Below are 20823 nucleotides of genomic sequence, written 5' to 3'. Positions count from 1 at the left end.
TTAAACACCTTTCAGCCGTCAATTTCCAACCTTATTTTATTAGGCAACCAGTTTCGGCTCTTTATGACGCCATCTTCAGGCCCCTGACCGACGTGTAGGAATAATCTATCTCGTTTGTGATCGAAGCAGGGGCCAGTAATATTGGTATTAGTAGATATCTACTTGGTACAGTGACCACTTCAAACACCATCGGCCAGAACAGTTTTTTATCGCTTGTCTGCCTTGTCTGGCAATTTTCTTGTGAAAGTGAGTAGTTACAGCTGTATTTCAGCTTTTGGAAGTTGTTTTCTTCTCAAAAAAATGCATATTTCTTTTCAGTAACTTTTCATCTTGCTTTCAATCATTTCTACTGAAACACCATAATGTCCCAGCACTACCCTTTGTTCACACCACGAATGGCTTCGAACATGTCATCAAACATTCCTTCCAGAATGTCAACGCTTTCGTTACAACTTCCTGTGTTTCTAATTCATGTCTTGAACTGTACAAGTATATAAAGAAATCACGGAATACTTTCACAATTTTTTCTCTGTTGTTAGTTACTGTGCAATCAGCCACATCTTAGTTAAAATAATACACTCCTGGAAATTGAAATAAGAACACCGTGAATTCATTGTCCCAGGAAGGGGAAACTTTATTGACACATTCCTGGAGTCAGATACATCACATGATCACACTGACAGAACCACAGGCACATAGACACAGGCAACAGAGCATGCACAATGTCGGCACTAGTACAGTGTATATCCACCTTTCGCAGCAATGCAGGCTGCTATTCGCCCATGGAGACGATCGTAGAGATACTGGATGTAGTCCTGTGGAACGGCTTGCCATGCCATTTCCACCTGGCGCCTCAGTTGGACCAGCGTTCGTGCTGGACGTGCAGACCGCGTGAGGCGACGCTTCATCCAGTCCCAAACATGCTCAATGGGGGACAGATCCGGAGATCTTACTGGCCAGGGTAGTTGACTTACACCTTCTAGAGCACGTTGGGTGGCACGGGATACATGCGGACGTGCATTGTACTGTTGGAACAGCAAGTTCCCTTGCCGGTCTAGGAATGGTAGAACGATGGGTTCGATGACGGTTTGGATGTACCGTGCACTATTCAGTGTCCCCTCGACGATCACCAGTGGTGTACGGCCAGTGTAGGAGATCGCTCCCCACACCATGATGCCGGGTGTTGGCCCTGTGTGCTTTGGTCGTATGCAGTCCTGATTGTGGCGCTCACCTGCACGGCTCCAAACACGCATACGACCATCATTGGCACCAAGGCAGAAGCGACTCTCATCGCTGAAGACGACACGTCTCCATTCGTCCCTCCATTCACGCCTGTCACGACACCACTGGAGGCGGGCTGTACGATGTTGGGGCGTGAGCGGAAGACGGTCTAACGGTGTGCGGGACCGTAGCCCAGCTTCATGGAGACGGTTGCGAATGGTCCTCGCCGATACCCCAGGAGCAACAGTGTCCCTAATTTGCTGGGAAGTGGCGGTGCGGTCCCCTACGGCACTGCATAGGATCCTACGGTCTTGGCGTGCATCCGTGCGTCGCTGCGGTCCGGTCCCAGGTCGACGGGCACGTGCACCTTCCGCCGACCACTAGCGACAACATCGATGTACTGTGGAGACCTCACGCCCCACGTGTTGAGCAATTCGGCGGTACGTCCACCCGGCCTCCCGCATGCCCACTATACGCCCTCGCTCAAAGTCCGTCAACTGCACATACGGTTCACGTCCACGCTGTCGCGGCATGCTACCAGTGTTAAAGACTGCGATGGAGCTCCGTATGCCACGGCAAACTGGCTGACACTGACGGCGGCGGTGCACAAATGCTGCGCAGCTAGCGCCATTCGACGGCCAACACCGCGGTTCCTGGTGTGTCCGCTGTGCCGTGCGTGTGATCATTGCTTGTACAGCCCTCTCGCAGTGTCCGGAGCAAGTATGGTGGGTCTGACACACCGGTGTCAATGTGTTCTTTTTTCCATTTCCAGGAGTGTATGATGTCCATATAAGTTTCAGTTTATTCTTGCCTTTATTGTTTTCTATTGTTCCTGTCAAAAACTTATCATATGCAAGAAGACATTTACTAATATTTTTGATTACTTCAATATATTCTATCGTTTGCGTATTGTCGTTGGATACTCTCATCCTCTCTTTAACAGCATCTTCGTTCGATTTTAGAGTTTCGTATCTTTTGCTTTCTTGGTGCTTGATTTTAGAGCATTTATACGTGCACGACGAATCATGGTGGAAGCGCCTTCGTGAACCACTTCACACAATTTCAGAAAGTCTGTATCTAGTTCTTGTAATAACTCGCCAAGGACAAGAGTTAACTATTGCATAAAAAATTACAAAGAAAGATGTTTAAAATCTCGTGGGAACCCACAAAAACCCCTAAATCCTGTCTTATGGTTAATTCTGCGAACATCCCTAAGCTCCCTACTTGTCGCCACCGTTGGGACTCTGAAGATAAAGTTGAGATTTATTTTCTGTTTTCGACTCTCTACACCAAGATCTGACCCTTTATATAGTCACAGTTCTTTACGGGTATTTACCAAGCGAACTGATGTATTATTAAGCGACCAGTGCATAACCCAGAATCCAATGCCAGTTGCAGGTTGCCTATCCAACGGCTTCCAGGGACAACATAAAATTTGATTTTTATTATTTGGCGTAATTGTTGAGCGAATTTAAAAATATAAAATGCTGTTGTAGTGTACTCATTAAGAAATTTAATTTTATGTTATAAGTTAAACACAAAAACACAAGTATTACAGTTAGAAACTGTGTATTTGCCTTGAGGCAGCATAACTGATAGCGCGGAAATACCCGGAGTTCATTCCGTATTTGACAATGAGAGCACTTTGCGAATTTCAGCAAACTTTATACATAATTTCGGACCTGTGAGAAATTATTTCTCTCTTTCACACAACCCCCCCGCCCTCCCCCCAAAAAAGTGATGATCGGGAAAAACGTTTATCGCTTACATTTTGGCTTTTCATGCAGTCAAACTTCAGCATCAGGCAAGAGGTTCTAATTTATTACTTCTTCACTGCAACCTCTATTCGCAATACAATTTGCAGACAGTATCTAGATATACCACTGAATATTTCTGCAAAATTATATCATTGTATGTCACGTAGTTCAGGCGGAATGACGTCTTAAATGTTTGAGGCGTGAAAAACTTGCTTTTGTTTAAAATGGAGCGCAAATTACCGAGTCTACATTCCTCCAGTGTTTCATAATGAGAGCATTTAGTAACTTCCAGCAAACTTTAAGCATAATTTCAAACCTTTCCTAACTTTTTGTTCCTTATATGCTTAACATCAAATACCTAACATGTTAATTCCTTTGTAAAGTACTCGGACAATTGTAGGTGATTTATATGTATACAGAAAAACACATATTTCACAGAATCAGGGGGTTTCCAAGTATATCCCAAACCTGGAAATAGTATCTTAATATATGGTGCAGTGAAGATAAAATAAAATAATACTCTTCGTCACATATATTGAGGCTGCTTACAACGTACAGCTTATAGCGTTCCTCGTTACATAGTCTGAAAAATTATGTATTTCATATGACCTCAATACTAAGAAAGTGAGTTATACGCCTGCTAAAAATCTTATTCTGGTAAATAATCCCTAACACGTTGCTTTTTACTGCAAACAAAATTGACACTCGCCCGCCCGGTTAGCCGTGCGGTCTAACGCACTGCCTTCTTTTTTTCTTCTTCCCCCCCCCCCTTCCCCCGCCCCACTCATTTTGTTCGTTGTTGATCGATGTATTCGGTCGCTGCGGACGTCCCATGAGATCCATTCAAGTTAGTTTGTTGATCCTTCCACTCAGTTTTTTTACTACAGAGGCCAAACAGCTCTCTGACCGAACACGCTAAGCTACCGTGCCGGCTAAACTTTCCGGCCGGGAAGGCTTGCTGGTCCCCGGCACGAGTCCCGGGCCAGCCTGTGGATGGTTTTTAAGGCTGTTTTCCATCTGCTTCGGCGAATGCGGGCTGGTTCCCCTTATTCCGTCTCAGTTACACTATGTCGGCGATTGCTGCGCAAAGACTTTCTCCACATACGCGTACACTATAATTACTCTACCACGCAAACATTGGGGTTACAATTGCGTGGGGTGAGACGTTTCTGGGGGGGGGGGGGGGTCCATTGGGGACCGAGCCACACAATAACCCTGTGTTCGGTGTGGGGCGGCGGTGGGGTGTGTGGTGTACTGCTGTAACCTGTTGTGGAGTTATGTACCACTGCGAGCTACGGCGGGGACGGAGCCTTTCCGTCGTTTCTAGGTCCCCAGTTCCACACAATACAAGTTGACACTCAACACGGTGGCTGATGGTAGTGACTGTAAATGGGAAATGCCTTTACGGTCGCTATCACCAGCCACCGCGCCGAGTGTCAACTTAGTTTGCGAGGACAGTAGGTACTTATGGAGCAGTCCATGCCAAAGTCATTATTAGATCATAGTTGTACCCGGCAGTGAAATCTCAAGTTATCTTCTATTACGGATCTGAAAACTATCAGTCGAAATAAAAATTATTTATTACTATTAACAGGGAGTAAGGGTTTAGCCCGTTATTCATCGGAAACAGGATCTTGCACGTAATGACGTCGTATTGTTGGACTTCCAAGAAATACTATCAGCGATGTTAATAACAAAATGGCCAAAATTAACCTTTTCCGTTCGAACGGACTTATTTATTTGACATGGAAAGTTTCTACAATAATTCTGAAATAATAACAAAAGAAACATCTAATGCATACATTTTAAATTAATCCCTTTACAGACCTTTTTAGATAACGCCCATCGATCGGCTCAGAATAATACCAAAGACAGATTCGAAGTTAAAAATATGAAGTACACCAAAGCTAATTTTTATTGTCTTTTAAGGCGACCGCATACGTAACTGCATACTTGACAAATACTCTTGCACAAGCGCGCTTGATCAAACATGCACAAATTCCTGGCACCTACACACGGTTCAAGCATGCTTGTACAAGCATTAGTTTGTTTATCAGAAAACGTTGAGCTCAGACGACGATGCGCTGGCTTTGGCTACCTTTTTGCTTGTGTTATGAAAAACAAAGATAAAATGCGATATGTGGAGTAATGAGGGGCTAAAGAAACTATGTTAACTATTCAGGGTAGACACGCTATGGAAACTATGTCACACTACTGTTGATTTTCCTCCCTCTTTCTCTATGTAATATTGTGTTCTTCGACTTTACTACAGAACAGCATGAAATTTAAAAGAACCAAATGAAAATTAAATCAAGCCAGTTCACTGACAAATGCTTGCAAAGCCTCCCTGTTCGCGGCACACACGCTCAAGTGTACACAAGCTTGAACGCTTGCACAAGCATGCATAATCGAAATTCGATCAAGCATCACAGTCCTGATGCTTGCGCAGATTTATCCTACATACTGTCAAGCACTCTTGGTCTTGGGCAAGCACGCTTGCAGTTTCGTGTGTGGTCGCCTTTAGGATAGTATACATTGTTCATAAAATGTTGCTTCTTCTTCCACAAATAAATTGTCGTTTTCACATTGGTAGTAATATTAACAATTTTTAAGGTCATAGGAAATGTACGAGTACATTTTATTTTTACAGGATTTTATTCGACATTTACAAATATGTTATTCACGATTTTACTAGCAGCACGCGTCCCTTAGTGCGCGAGCCTGGCGCCCAGCCAAGTCGGGCGGGTTGCATCACCGACTCACTAGGCGCTCAGCGGGCAGTGCGGCACTATGTTTTCGAATTTTTTCAAACTGTTGCATCCTTGAACCCTCGATTGGCGATGTACGCTCCCCGGTTACAGAGGTCAAGCATCACACTTTATTAATAATTATAGTACAAAGTAATATCTCCAGTTACAGTTACATTTTCAGCAAGTACATCAAGTCCTTTCATCCCTACATGTATTTTTTTCACTCCTGTAGAAAAGTTAGTAAAACTTTTCTACAGGAGCTACCTAGTTATGTATATAGTAATATGCCATTTACATTGTATACTCGCTCCTGTAGACAAGTTTTACTAACATTTCTACAGGAGCGAGTATACAATGTAAATGGCATATTACTGTATACATAACTAGGTCTACTTTGGGTTTTGGGGGCGTTTTCACAACGAACAATGGCTAGCGTAAACCACCCACTACCAGAATTCCAGTAGCGCCATCCAGAGTAAAATTAACCCTGCACTCACGAAAGAAAATTGATCCATTCAGTATAACTGCTAATAATGTGTTTGTAGACAGGCATGCGGTGGCGGCGATGACGATACACACGTCGACGAGGCATAGTGCTTCAATGCTGTTGCAAATAGAGCTCACAGCGGAATGGTTCCGCTTACGTGCACTGCCCGCTTATATACAGTCCCTTCCTGGATTTGAATCTTTCGCCGATTGAGATGTCATCGCCTACAAGACCTGGCATTGTGGAATAGATCCCAGAGCCCAAAGTAGACCTAGTTATGTATATAGTAATATGCCATTTACATTATATACTCTCTCATGTAGAAAAGTTACTAATGATGAAAAAATTCATGTATGGCTGAAAGGACTTGGTGTACTCGCTGTAACTCGTGATTGCACTGTAGTTGTAGTGTTTTGGCATATTAGCCGCAGTGTGTGTTGTTGTTCCTGTTCGCAGCTCTCGATGCACGGCTACCTGGAGTTCAGCGACCCGCCCGAGCACTACACGTACCCGCTGTCGTTCCCCAACAAGGACTGGCCCAAGAAGAACGACCCGGCCTTCATCGGCATCTTCTTCAGCAAGATGCGCATCGGCAAGATCCGCCAGGAGGAGGAGGACCAGCGCCAGCCGGGCGTCTACTTCCGGCTGGAGCGCGACCTGCAGGCGCGCACCGACCAGATCGGCGTCGAGATGCGCGAGCGCGTCAAGTGGGACGTGCGCGAGGGCGTCGTCGGCGCAGACACCTTCGACCCCAAGCACCTCATCATCGTCACCTGGAAGAACATGTCCTTCGCCGGCGGCATCGACAACTCGCTCTACAAGGTGGGCGCGCCCAAGCCTTTATATACAGCCTGCGTATGTTTGCGGCCCCAAAGCTCGAAAAGTAGGTGGTCGATTGACTTGAAATTTTGACTCAACGCGCATTCAAATATACGCGTGTTTCTACCTACTACATATATTTTTTGAACAGGTGGTTGGTTTGTGTGTAGGGGGAGGGTGGACCAAAGAGCGAGGTAATCGATCTCATCGGATTAGGGAAGGACGGGGTTGAAAGTCGGCCGTGTTGTTTCAAAGGAACTATCCCGGCATTTGCCTGAAGCGATTTGGAGAAAGGAGAAATCACGGAAAAACTAACAAGGAGACGGCGCGACCGTGGGGTTGGGGATTTGTCCGAAATTTTGTGTGGTGAAAGAGGACCCCTAACACCTCACATGGTTAAAATATTAGGACGCACTACCCGGAAAATCTCGGGAAAAATCGATCCAAGGTTTCTTAGGTGCCTTATGAGTATACAATATTAGTTCATTGCTGAGCCACCGTCTGGCCTAGATGGTTTTTGGATGGTGCCACACGCCGACAGCACTCCCGCCCCCCCCTGCTGACATCTGAGACTCCCCGCGCTACTTTCTACATTGTAACCCACAGTGGAGTAGGCGCATGGACACGCGCCTCCTTTCTTTAATGCACTACCCCAGAAAACACTGGTCTTTCCCTCACTCCACTGTATATTGCTTCACACCTCTTAGCTTACATCAGAATTATTATTCTTTTTTTCCGACACCTTGTTCACAAAAAAAAATTGCTCGCCTTGTACGAGTATAATGTCTTGTGTTATTTTCGCCGGAAGGATGGCATTTCTGTTGTATTTAAGTTTGTACCAATAAAGATCTTTTTTTCATTTACCCTTTTCCTGGTGACAAAAAAAATTAAATAAAAATAAAACAAAAATAAATCAAAAAGCTAATCGAGAGAGTGATTCAGGGACGGGAGGGGGGAGACATCGCGGCCAGGCCTCGGGTTTCGACCCCTGCCCGCCTTGTCTCCACCTACTCATAACGGAACACTCTTTAAAAAAAAGTGATAAAGAGCAAGACAACTAAAAAAACTAAAAAAAAAGATGGTTAGGGCTCGGACACTTGCGCCAGATGTCTCGGGTTCGATTTCTCCTCTGGCACTTTTTTTTTCTTCTGTTACATTTTCTTTTGTTATTCCACCAATTATTCAGAAAGTTTCCCAATCCTACATTATCTTTAACAAATTAATTACATTATTGAATAAAAATTATTTTCTTTTTGTCGAACAACACAATTCGTGGCGGTGGGTTTTCCATTTTTCATTGTATACTATAGGAGGAGAAACATTGGGTTTTTAATCAGAATAACGAAGTCGATTGGGAAACATTCAATTTTTATACATATAATAATTATAAACAAGAACATAGCACCGCGAGAGATTTCTTCCGAAGATGTCGATGCAATCAAATTATTTTCCATCAACAGCTTTTCATAATACACCACTGCGTCCTTCAATCGTAATTTTGATAGATCACTATGAATGGATTCTTCAGGAATTTCTTCTCCTATTCCAGACGAGACAGCAACTTCTTCAGTCGACATGTTTAACCTCGGATCGGAATAATACGTTGAAATTTGAAACAGGCACGTCTGCTCACGACGAAATCGAAAAACAAATTGCCATTTACTTCTCACGGCCAGCGCACAGTCCTATGCGCAGATGACCGTTATAATCCCAAGTGGACCCTTACAAAGCCCCTTTAAACCTTGAAACCCTATAAAACGAAATAGAACAACGAGCACGAATATTTACGTTCTTGAGCTAAAATAATGTTTTAAAATAATATAGGTTTGAGAAACTTTTTGAATAATTCTTGGAATAACAAAAGAAAATGAAACAGAAGAAAAAAAAGTGCCGGAGTAGGAATCGAGCCCTAACCATCTAGGCCAGACGGCAGCTCGGCTATGGACTAACATTGTATACTTATAAGGCACCTAAGAAACTTTGGATCGATTTTTCCCGGGATTTTCCGGGTAGTGCGTCCTAATATTTTGACCACGTGAGGTGTTAGGGGTCCTCTTTCACCACACAAAATTTCGGACAAATCCCCGACCCCACGGTCGTGTCGTCTCCTTGTAAATGAGGTTGGCCAGATGCGAGTTTGAATCGTCTTTCCCGAATGCGAGTCCAGCGTGCTGTGTGCTAACCACTGCGCTACCCCGCCCCGCTTAAATATGTGACATACGTAAATAAACTAGGGAACACGGCAATGCTTCACAATTGCTAAATATGTATGACAACTGGATACATGTCCTAAATTTCCTTCTCCCCCTCCCACTATCCCACTCCGCCTCCCCCTCCCCCTGTCCAACTCCTCCCCCCTACTTCTGTCCACCACCCTACCCCTTCTCCTTCTACACATATGTTCCCCACACTCTCTCTAACAGTCTCCTTCCTCATGTCTACGTCCATATCCTCTTCCCCTTCTTTATATCCACTGCTGTTTTTCTGGGAGAACGCTGGGGGATGCGTACCCCTAAACTTTTTCGTCGACAAAGTAATTTTTTTGTGATGTTGAGAACTTGAAAGAGTGCCAAAGATTTATTTCACGGACGTAAATGTTTTATTTCATTTTTTCGTGTTGGTAATTGCAATACGAACGTGCAGTTTTGGTGGGAAAAGCGATGTCATTGACACTTTCAAGCATTTCGAAGCTGCGGCGACCGTTCTCGACAACTGAATCGCTGACAGCTAGTTCGACAAACATGTAGTGCCCTCGCCCCCTAATAGTGGACGATGGTAGTGCTAAATGGATATGCGTACACTCAAACGCCGAGCTACCGATAGATGTCTCTACGGTCCCGCTACCATCATCCTTCGCGATTCATTGCCGCCTTTGTTTTGTTATTCTTTATTCGTTTGCGTTTGCTGTTCCGTTCTTGTCGATTGTGAGAAGTTTTAGAGTGTGTCCTGTCTTTCGTTGCAACTTGTAAGTTAAGTTGGAGGTGAGAGATGAGCACAAAACTAGGGGTTGATGGGAATCGCATGCTTCATTTGAGGTGATGTAAACTGAAGTGGTCGATGCCACATTCTCTTGTATGTTTGGGTGTTTCTCGGTATCGGCTGCTTCATTTGAGCAGCATTTCAACTGATGCGTCCGATACCATTTTTTTTTTGTATTTCTATATGTTGATGACGTTATGGCTAAAAGCAGATGGGTGGTATCCCATGCTTTAGTTATAAGTAATTTTCGCTGCATTATATCCAATGTCGGAGTACCCTCAAACTTTTTTTTTTTTAGAAAAAAAAGCACTGTTTATATCCATTCCCTCTCCCCTTTTCCGTCCGTTTCCTCCTCACCCTCCCATTGACCATATTTACTGTTATTGCAAACGGAACGTTGATTGGGATTAGAAGTCAAAATGAATGGGTAAATTGGTTGGAATCATTAGTACACGTCGTATGAGAGAGACCTTTGCAGCTGCTAGTTCTGTGAGGATAGTAGCTTTAATTACAGTATTTCGCATGGTCTTAAACTACAAACTGGTACGATTATAAACTTAGCCACAAACACAACTTTCCTGTTTTCTGTTAAAAATGACTACGAAAATAAAACAAAACCGCACATTTTCATAGCACAGATTAGCACGTTCTTTCCCGCAACCATTTTAACAGAATGTGTTTTTTGTATAACATCTCTACATCAACTGAATGTTTTCAGCTCACCAAATTACTACGAACTGACATCAGTCCAATCTCTGCAACACACCAAAGAACTGATCACCGTCGATAAAACAATAAAATAGCGCTTTTAATTGTATTGTTTCCTCAGTATGCCAATATTCAATGAGGAATTTGTTGTTGTTATGAAAACGTGCGACAGCAAAACTGTCAAATTAAACATCACATTATTCTTTTTTTGTTATGAAAACATGTGACACCATAACTGTCAAACCGACCGGCATATTTCTTTCATTGAGATTTTCATGCATAAATACCATCCAAATTTCCCACTTTTCCGTTGAATTTTCCAAAAACGTTCTTTCGTAGAAACCTTGTCCTAACAACTACGAACCCAAAGAATGGCCAGTCAAATCGGTCGAGACGTTCTCAAGTGACGATTTTTCATACCAGCGGCAATTGATATTTGTTTATATGTAGACAGGAGATAGACATGTGATACATAAAGGAGATATGATGTTACGAAACATGTCAAAAAGTTCTTGACTGATTTACTACAAATTTTTACATGATGCTGTAATGAACATTTTTAATGTATGAAATATATAAATATATGTGTAATATATGAAGGGTAAACATTGCTACCAAAAAGCTCAAAGTATTTCACCAATTTACTTCAAATTTTTACACTTTACTGTAATAAAAGCTTGGAACAGATATAGGTTACATATTTTATGTATATTATATGACTAAATATAAAATATATGGTATATGACGGGTGTAAGTGCAGATATTTTCATATGTGGAATCTTAATACTTACACACATTAGAGTGTTGATTCATTTACTCTGCCTCAAACAATCTTCCGACGAACACGTCAGAAACCTTACTACATTACCTCGTCCGCACGGTCGTAACTGCAGTATTGAATGGAGTACACCTGTCACTAGGGACTAACCGGGTTGCGTCAATACGTCCACACTTCAACACCTGACCTATTTTCCAGGGGTAAATGCCCTGCTCTTGCCACTTGTACTTCGATATGCCACTAAACCTAAAAGCACACTACTTGTAATAGCTATAATTACTAGTCTGAAAATGAAGTAAATACTGATGTAATGTTTTTTAGTACACCATGCTCAGTTACCAGTAGAATTATCTACACTTAACACCTGTCATACCCTGGATAACAGTGAAGTGTTGTTGCACTGCATAACAGTGAAATGTTGTTGGCAAAAGTCTCTAAAAGTTCTTGGCCGATTTAATTCAAATTTTAAATGGTATTCTGTTAAACACTCATACTACAGAGTCTGAATTTGCCATAACAACAAACAAGATACAAGTTCAGAAAGAGAGAGAGGAAGAGGGGATGGATTGGGGGGGGGGAAGGCAGGAAGAGATCAAGGAAGAGGGGGAGGAGGTGATGAGCGGACAGAAGGGGAAGGACGAGAAGACAGCCCAAGGGGGGGGGAAAGGAGGAGATAGGCAGAGACAGGGGGAGAAGGAGACTAGGACGTGTTTCCTCTTCTTTCTTTTCCACTTTGAGCCACAACAAAGCGTAGCTCTGTGCAGCTAGAGCTAAGTAAGAGCTACACACATTGAACATACAAGGGGGTTGTTCAACGAAGAGTGAGACAATAGTGCGATTTAAACTGCACTTGTGGTAAGGACCAAAGTAGCTTTAACATGAGGTGTCACTGCCAAGTAACATAGCTCGAGGAAACTTGGATCATAAACAGAAAGAACTGCTACAGAACAATAAGAAAGTGACTGAAGGAAATACGCAATGAGAGGAGTAGAAATGACACATGTATTCAAAGGCAATAATTACACTGAAGTCGACACGATTCATGACTGTCTCCTGGACATTACAAAAAGTGGGCCGTGGTTCTTAATACGGTGTGTGATCCTTTTATGAATAAAATCGTCTAGGTGGCTAAAAATGTCTTTATTTATTACGCCGTTTTAGCATCTGCCATCATTAGATATCTGCAGTTAAGAACAAAGGAACAAAAAGAGTGACAAGTGTTTGTACTACAACATCAAGCACCGAGATTTTAAAAGTTAAAAAATAATTTAAAAGGTTCAATCATCAAGAAACCTTGAACTTACAGAAGGAGAAATAGTGTCAATATTAACATCTATACCTAATCAGGGTGTCAACCAACAAATGTTTTAAAAATTATACAAAGGTATATTACCTCCAGCCGACAGGTGACACTATTGTGGGGGACACTGTCTTCAGATTTTACTTTTATTTTATTATTATTCCTACGGTCGCAGGTTCGAATCCTGCCTCGGGCATGGATGTGTGTGACGTTCTTAGATTAGTTAGGTTTAATTAGTTCTAAGTTCTAGGCGACTGATGACCTCAGAAGTTAAGTCGCATAGTGCTCAGAGCCATTTGAACCATTATTATTATTCCATTTTTCTTCCCCATTTATATTTATAAAATTTAAATTATGTACCGTATACTTTTTATATGAATAAATAGAAGGAAAAAATAGAATGACAAAATAAACAAAAAATTTGAAGGCAGCATCCTCCGCAATAACGCCATCGCTCGGCTAGAGCTTACGTCTTTCTATAATTTTTAGACAAGTTATTACATGACGCACCGATTAGGTCTACAGGGTGGTCCATTGATAGTGACCGGGCCAAATACCTCACGAAATAAGCATCAAACGAAAAAACTAAAAAGAACGAAACTCGTCTAGCTTGAAGGGGGGAAACCAGATGGCGCTATGGTTGGTCCGCTAGATGGCGCTACCATAGGTCAAACGGATATCAACTGCATTTTTTTTTGAAATAGGAACCCCCATTTTTATTACATATTCGTGTAGTACGTAAAGAAATGTGATGTTTTAGTTGGACCACTTCTTTCGCTTTGTGATAGATGGTGCTGTAATAGTCACAAACGTTTATAAACGTAGTATCACGTAACATTCTGCCAGTGCGGTATTTGCTTCGTGATACATTACCCGTTTTAAAATGGACCATTTACCAATTGCGGAAAAGGTCGATATCGTGCTGATGTGTGGCTATTGTGATCAATATGCCCAACGTGCGTGTGCTGTGTTTGCTACTCGGTATCCTGGACGACATCATCAAAGTGTCCGGACCGTTCGCCGGATAGTTAAGTTATTTAAGGAAACAGGAAGTGTTCAGCCACATGTGAAACGTCAACCGCGACCTGCAACAAATGATGATGCCCAAGTAGGTGTTCTAGTTGCTGTCGCAGCTAATCCGCACATCAGTAGCAGACAAATTGTGCGAGAATCAGAAATCCCAAAAACGTCGGTGTTGAAAATACTACATCAACATCGATTGCACCCATACCATATTTCTATGCACCAGGAATTGCATGGGGACGACTTTGAAAGTCGTGTACAGTTCTGCCACTGGCCACAAGAGAAATTACGGGACGATGACAGATTTTTTGCGTGCGTTCTATTTAGCGACGAAGCGTCATTCACCAACAGCGGTAACGTAAACCGGCATAATATGCACTATTGGGCAACGGAAAATCCATGGTGGCTGCGACAAGTGGAACATCAGCGATCTTGGCGGGTTAATGTATGGTGCGGCATTATGAGAGGAAGGATAATTGCCCCCATTTTATCGATGGCAATCTAAATGGTGCAATGTATGTTGATTTCATACGTAATGTTCTAGCGATGTTACTACAGGATGTTTCACTGCATGACAGAATGGCGATATACTTCCAACATGATGGATGCCCGGCACATAGCTCGCGTGCGATTGAAGCGGTATTGAATAGCACATTTCATGACAGGTGGGTTGGTCGTCGAAGCACCATACCGTGGCCCGCACGTTCACCGGATATGACGTCCCCGGATTTCTTTCTGTGGGGAAGGTGAAGGATGATATTTGCTATCGTGATCCACCGACAACGCCTGACAACATGCGTCAGCGCATTGTCAGTGCATGTGCGAACATCACGGAAGGCGATCTACTTGCTGTTGAGAGAAATGTCGTTACACGTACTGCCAAATGCATTGAGGTTGACAGACATAATTTTGAGTATTTATTGCATTAATATGATATTTACAAGTAATCACGCTGTAACAGCATGCGTTCTCAGAAATGATAAGTTCACGAAGGTACATGTATCACATTGGAACAACCGAAATAAAATGCTCAAACGTACCTACGTTCTGTATTTTAATTTAAAAAACCTACCTGTTACCAACTGTTCGTCTAAAATTGTGAGCCATTTGTTTGTGACTATTACAGCGGCATCTATCACAAAGCGAAAAAAGTGGTCCATCTAAAACATTCATATTTCTTTACGTACTACACGAATATGTAATAAAAAATGGAGGTTCCTATTTAAAAACACGCAGTTGATATCCGTTTGACCTATGGCAGCGCCATCTAGCGTGCCAACCATAGCGCGATCTGGTTTCCCCCTTCAAGCTAGACAAGTTTCGTTCTTTGTAGTTTTCTCGTTTGATGCTTATTTCGTGAGATTTTTGGCCCGGTCACGATCAATGGACCACCCTGTATATTTTAATATTGGCACTGAACCATGTATCGCACGTTCGCAGTTTTATGGTGAGCGAATCTTTTAAAATAATTTTTAACTTTTAAATTTTTGGGACGATATGTTGTATAACAAATGTCTGTCAGTCTTGATGTTCCTTTTATCTTAACTGCAAATATCTGATCATGACAGACAGCGAATTGGCGGTCTAGACGGTTTCATTCCTAAAATATTCGTGGTGATCGCAGACTCATACGGGAAATTTGTTTCCTTTATTAACAAAGTGTGTGGTCAATGCATGCTCTGCAAAGTGACCCCATGCTGGCCATCAGGTTGGTAAGGAATTATTGTGGGCAGGACGTTCCATTCCTCCACCAGCTCGGCTGAATCTGCTGGACGGTGTTGGTGCATGTAAACGTGTTGCAGTATGTCTCTCCAATGCATCCCAGACGTGCTCCGTTGGACTGAAGTCGGGCGAACGGGCAGTCCACTCCATCCCTGAGCATCCTCTCGTTCCAAGAGCTCGTCGCATGCGCTGTTCGATGCGGTCGCGCATTGTCAGCTATAAAAATGAAGACAGGGTCGAACGCACCGCTGAGAAGACTCAGTGGGGGAGGAGTACAGTGCCACAATAACGGTGACGAGTGAGTGTACGGGGTTCAAAAATTTGGAGATCAGCGCGCCCAGCAACGGTATGCCTCCCCACACTAAAAACCTAGACCACCAAAATGATCACGTGTGAAATGGTACCTACTTGACGAGTGCATGCGAACAGCACATAATTATGTTCGTTATAAATAATCCCTCACAATTTGAGAAGAATGATAATATCCGTGCTTACATCACAAGAGTAACGAATTACCTATATTACTCATTAAGCTGTCAGTGGCTCAGAAAGAGTTCAGTATGCAGCAAGTAAACTTTGTGGTCATTTCCCAGTACAAACAAATGTCTGAGAGACAGCAAAGCAAGTTTTAAATCTACCCGAAAATCATTTCTCCGCTTTTATTTAAATACTGGTAGTCTGTAAAAAGCAGTTTTCAAGTGCAGTTGCATGATTAGTACTAAAATGTAACACTAATCACGTACCACATTTTACGGACTATAAGACATATCTTAATTTTTAAGCAATTTTGAAAAACATTTTTGCCATTTTTAGACTGCATAGCCAGATTTTTAAAAAGTTCTTAGTTTATAAAATCAAACTGACCTTTAAAAGCCCTGAAAATCATCATCTGAACTTTCTTCTTCTTCTTCTTCTTCTTCTTCTTCTTCGTCCTCTTCGTCGTCATCTTCATACACTCCTGGAAATTGAAATAAGAACACCGTGAATTCATTGTCCCAGGAAGGGGAAACTTTATTGACACATTCCTGGGGTCAGATACATCACATGATCACACTGGCAGAACCACAGGCACATAGACACAGGCAACAGAGCATGCACAATGTCGGCACTAGTACAGTGTATATCCACCTTTCGCAGCAATGCAGGCTGCTATTCTCCCATGGAGACGATCGTAGAGATGCTGGATATAGTCCTGTGGAACGGCTTGCCATGCCATTTCCACCTGGCGCCTCAGTTGGACCAGCGTTCGTGCTGGACGTGCAGACCGCGTGAGACGACGCTTCATCCAGTCCCAAACATGCTCAATGGGGGACAGATCCGGAGATCTTGCTGGCCAGGGTAGTTGACTTACACCTTCTAGAGCACGTTGGGTGGCACGGGATACATGCGGACGTGCATTGTCCTGTTGGAACAGCAAGTTCCCTTGCCGGTCTAGGAATGGTAGAACGATGGGTTCGATGACGGTTTGGATGTACCGTGCACTATTCAGTGTCCCCTCGACGATCACCAGTGGTGTGCGGCCAGTTTAGGAGATCGCTCCCCACACCATGATGCCGGGTGTTGGCCCTGTGTGCCTCGGTCGTATGCAGTCCTGATTGTGGCGCTCACCTGCACGACGCCAAACACGCATACGACCATCATTGGCACCAAGGCAGAAGCGACTCTCATCGCTGAAGACGACACGTCTCCATTCGTCTCTCCATTCACGCCTGTCGCGACACCACTGGAGGCGGGCTGCACGATGTTGGGGCGTGAGCGGAAGACGGCCTAACGGCGTGCGGGACCGTAGCCCAGCTTCATGGAGACGGTTGCGAATGGTCCTCGCCGATACCCCAGGAGCAACAGTGTCCCTAATTTGCTGGGAAGTGGCGGTGCGGTCCCCTACGGCACTGCGTAGGATCCTACGGTCTTGGCGTGCATCCGTGCGTCGCTGCGGTCCCGTCCCAGGTCGACGGGCACGTGCACCTTCCGCCGACCACTGGCGACAACATAGATGTACTGTGGAGACCTCACGCCCCACGTGTTGAGCAATTCGGCGGTACGTCCACCCGGCCTCCCGCATGCCCACTATACGCCCTCGCTCAAAGTCCGTCAACTGCACATACGGTTCACGTCCACGCTGTCGGGGCATGCTACCAGTGTTAAAGACTGCGATGGAGCTCCGTATGCCACGGCAAACTGGCTGACACTGACGGCGGCGGTGCACAAATGCTGCGCAGCTAGCGCCATTCGACGGCCAACACCGCGGTTCCTGGTGTGTCCGCTGTGCCGTGCGTGTGATCACTGCTTGTACAGCCCTCTCGCAGTGTCCGGAGCAAGTATGGTGGGTCTGACACACCGGTGTCAATGTGTTCTTTTTTCCATTTCCAGGAGTGTAGATAAGATGGCCTTCACTGCCAGCGAGACTCTTACTTATACCGCTCTTCTTGAAAGATTTAGCAATTAAGTCTTCTCTCACTCTAGACCATGACTGTTTTATCCACTGATCACATTTCTTTGATTATAGGTCATTCTAAAGCTCACTTCGGTGTGCATTCATGTTGGGTTTCATCCATCATCCATTTGTTCCATTCCTCTCTCATATATACTTCAAATGGTTTATTTATCGAGACATCTGGAAGCCGCAGTTGTGAAGTTAGTCTGCCCGGAATAACAGCGAGCTCTGTATTTCCCTGTCTCAATTTCCCTTTCACGGAATTTTTCAAATGACAAGTAAACAAGAAGAGAGCTCTTATTCAACAAAGCACATTTTCTTCTCTCTCACACTCTGTATTCCAATTTCTTGCCAGCCTCGCCCATCCAACCCTTGTCATGTAAGTGAACAACACCTCCTGGTATTTCAGAAGATTTTGCAACTGTTTTTTGCTTGAAAATGTTCATTGGATTAAGTTTAACACATGAAAGGACAACAATGTAGTGCATTTTTCATGTCCACTTGTTTTTATAGTTACAGTTATAGCACGTTTCATGGCAACAGTTCAGGAGGAGTTTAGTCATTTGCTATTTGTCTTATTTCCATTCTGGTTTTCTTTCGATGTTGAATCATAAAGCGATGGCAAGATAAAATTTTCTCTTCATACTCTAGTAGCATATTCTAAGATACCTTTGTTTTGGTTCGCATGCTAAGTCCCTGAAGTTTCATAAAGTTGCAGGACCATCCAACTCACCCCTTAAAGTCTGTTAAGTTCCACTGTAGCGCTAGCTTCTGAGCATGTATTTGAATTATTTTTGTATTAATTCCAGTGCCATTTTGACGGTGTCCTTGAATCTACTTCGATACGTCACCTTCTAGTTTTGGCCGTTGTGCATTCCGTCCTCTGTTTGCACATTTAGTCTTCCTCACTTTTTTTCAGTTCTTCTTTACTAGATCGTCATCCGCGATTGGTTTTTATCTGTTGGTGCAGGGACGAAATACCGCTCAGCTGCTCTGTTTCCACGTTCTTCTGCATATGATGAATACCTTTCTTCCTTTTCGGTTAACGAAAATATTGTACTGTTACCGTTAATACAAGTCACATTCAATTCAATTTCACTGGCAATGACGCATCGTAGGCTAGACAGTGTTAGCAAGCTTCTGAATCCCCGCAACTCATGTTCGCCCCATAGGTGCACTGCTGCTGCCAGCTGAATACAAAGTTGCCAGGTAGAGATAGGTTTCCTGCGGCATTTTTTAAGACTAGTGGGAATTTTAAATCAAGCACTGGACATTTTATATTAAATTTCGTGCGTATATTAATTAAATTTCGTGTGTGTTTTTCTGTTTAAGAGGTTTAATCTCGCGTTTTTGTAAGTGTAAATTCATTCAGTCTTTAATGCAGTAGTTGCTAATCTGTTTTGTTTCGAAAGCAACCGTCCGTTTGTATAGTAAGCCAGTCAGTCAGGCTCCAGCTCTCGGCTGATATACATCTACAGAACGGCAAGTTTTTCCGTGTTTTCCTCGTAGGATATTTATTAAATTTCGGCCGGCCGGTGTGGCCGAGCGGTTCTAGGCGCTACAGTCTGGAACCGCGCGACCGCTACGGTCGTAGGTTCGAATCCTTCCTCGGGCATGGATGTGTGTGATGTCCTTAGGTTAGTTAGGTTTAAGTAGTTCTAAGTTCTAGGGGACTGATGACCTCAGATGTTAAGTCCCATAGTGCTCAGAGCCATTTGAACCATTTTTTATTAAATTTCGTGCGTGTTTTTTTGTTTGAGAGGTTTAATCTCTCGGTTTTGAAAGTGTCAATTCATTCAGCTACGTACTTCATTAAGACGTCAATGACCATTGGTGACGCATCAGGAAGGTAGCAAGCTGCATATCTAGGATTCTGTCTGCCTTTATAGTTAACTTTTTCAGTTAGTATTGATAGGATGGTTAGGTTGTGTGCATGCTGTGTGTGGATGCAGGAGGAGCTGACTGAAGTTCACGAACTGCTGAATGCACTTTTGGCTACGGGTAGTCACCTTCTGGTTGCTGCCTCGGGTTGTAGCATTGGCGGAGAACCTGGCACGTCGCAAGGGACACCATAGGTGTCGCTTGTTTTGCCCACGGGCTCTGCCTCCGAGGGACCTGCTAGTGTACCCGACGCGGTGGATCTGCCCTCACAGCCTTGGTACAAACTTTTACTCACAGCTTCAGTCTATATACACAAAATCATACCTCTTTGAGGACAGCAAAGTCTCTGAAATGGTGTCATTTTAATCCCAAGGTGTGTGTATTTTTCATGAAGTGCATTATCATTATGCGCAATATAGATATGAGTTACTCGTAAGCCTAAGGCAAGAAATACACATGGACAAAATCTATGAGAAGGGGTAGTCAAATGAAAGCAAGGCAAATGGAAGAAAAGTGAGTAAAATGTTTACTATTTCAAATACAATTCCCATAACTGTTAATACATTGATCCCACTGTGATACAAGTCTGTCAATGTCTTCATGGAAAATGTCGGCAGTTGCCTACGGAACCATGATTATATCCAGGCACACACCTCTTCATCCGAAGCAAATTGACAGCCATGAATGGCTTTCTGCTGAACTCCAAAATATGTAAACTGAGCGGGTAAAGATCAGAACAGTATGGAGTATTGTAAGTGTTTCCCAGCGAAACCTCTGCAGGGTACTCAAATCAACCTTGGCTATGTGTGGACAGGAATAATGGAAATGTAACTGATTAATGAAGAAATTACTTCAGAGTTTTTGTCTATTGCAATGCAATAATAAACACACAGTGTGTGTGTGTGTGTGTTTTTTTTATTGTGTTATATTCGTCACACATGCCACATTCGTGGCGGCTGTGATA

General features: G+C 43.4%; 1 protein-coding gene across 1 annotated transcript in view; it reads left to right on the top strand.

Annotated features, from left to right (window-relative positions):
- LOC126095180 (protein mesh) overlaps window positions 1-20823 on the top strand; it is a 267125-nt gene that overhangs the window by 63391 nt on the left and 182911 nt on the right. Inside the window, exon 3 of the mRNA XM_049909911.1 lies at window positions 6672-7037. Within this exon, the coding sequence (XP_049765868.1) occupies window positions 6672-7037 (366 nt within the window). The remainder of the gene's footprint in view (window positions 1-6671; window positions 7038-20823) is intronic.

This window comes from Schistocerca cancellata, chromosome 8 (genome assembly GCF_023864275.1).
Source record: "Schistocerca cancellata isolate TAMUIC-IGC-003103 chromosome 8, iqSchCanc2.1, whole genome shotgun sequence".
Taxonomy (NCBI): Eukaryota; Metazoa; Arthropoda; class Insecta; order Orthoptera; family Acrididae; genus Schistocerca; species Schistocerca cancellata.
This window is presented reverse-complemented; position numbering and strand designations above follow the sequence as displayed.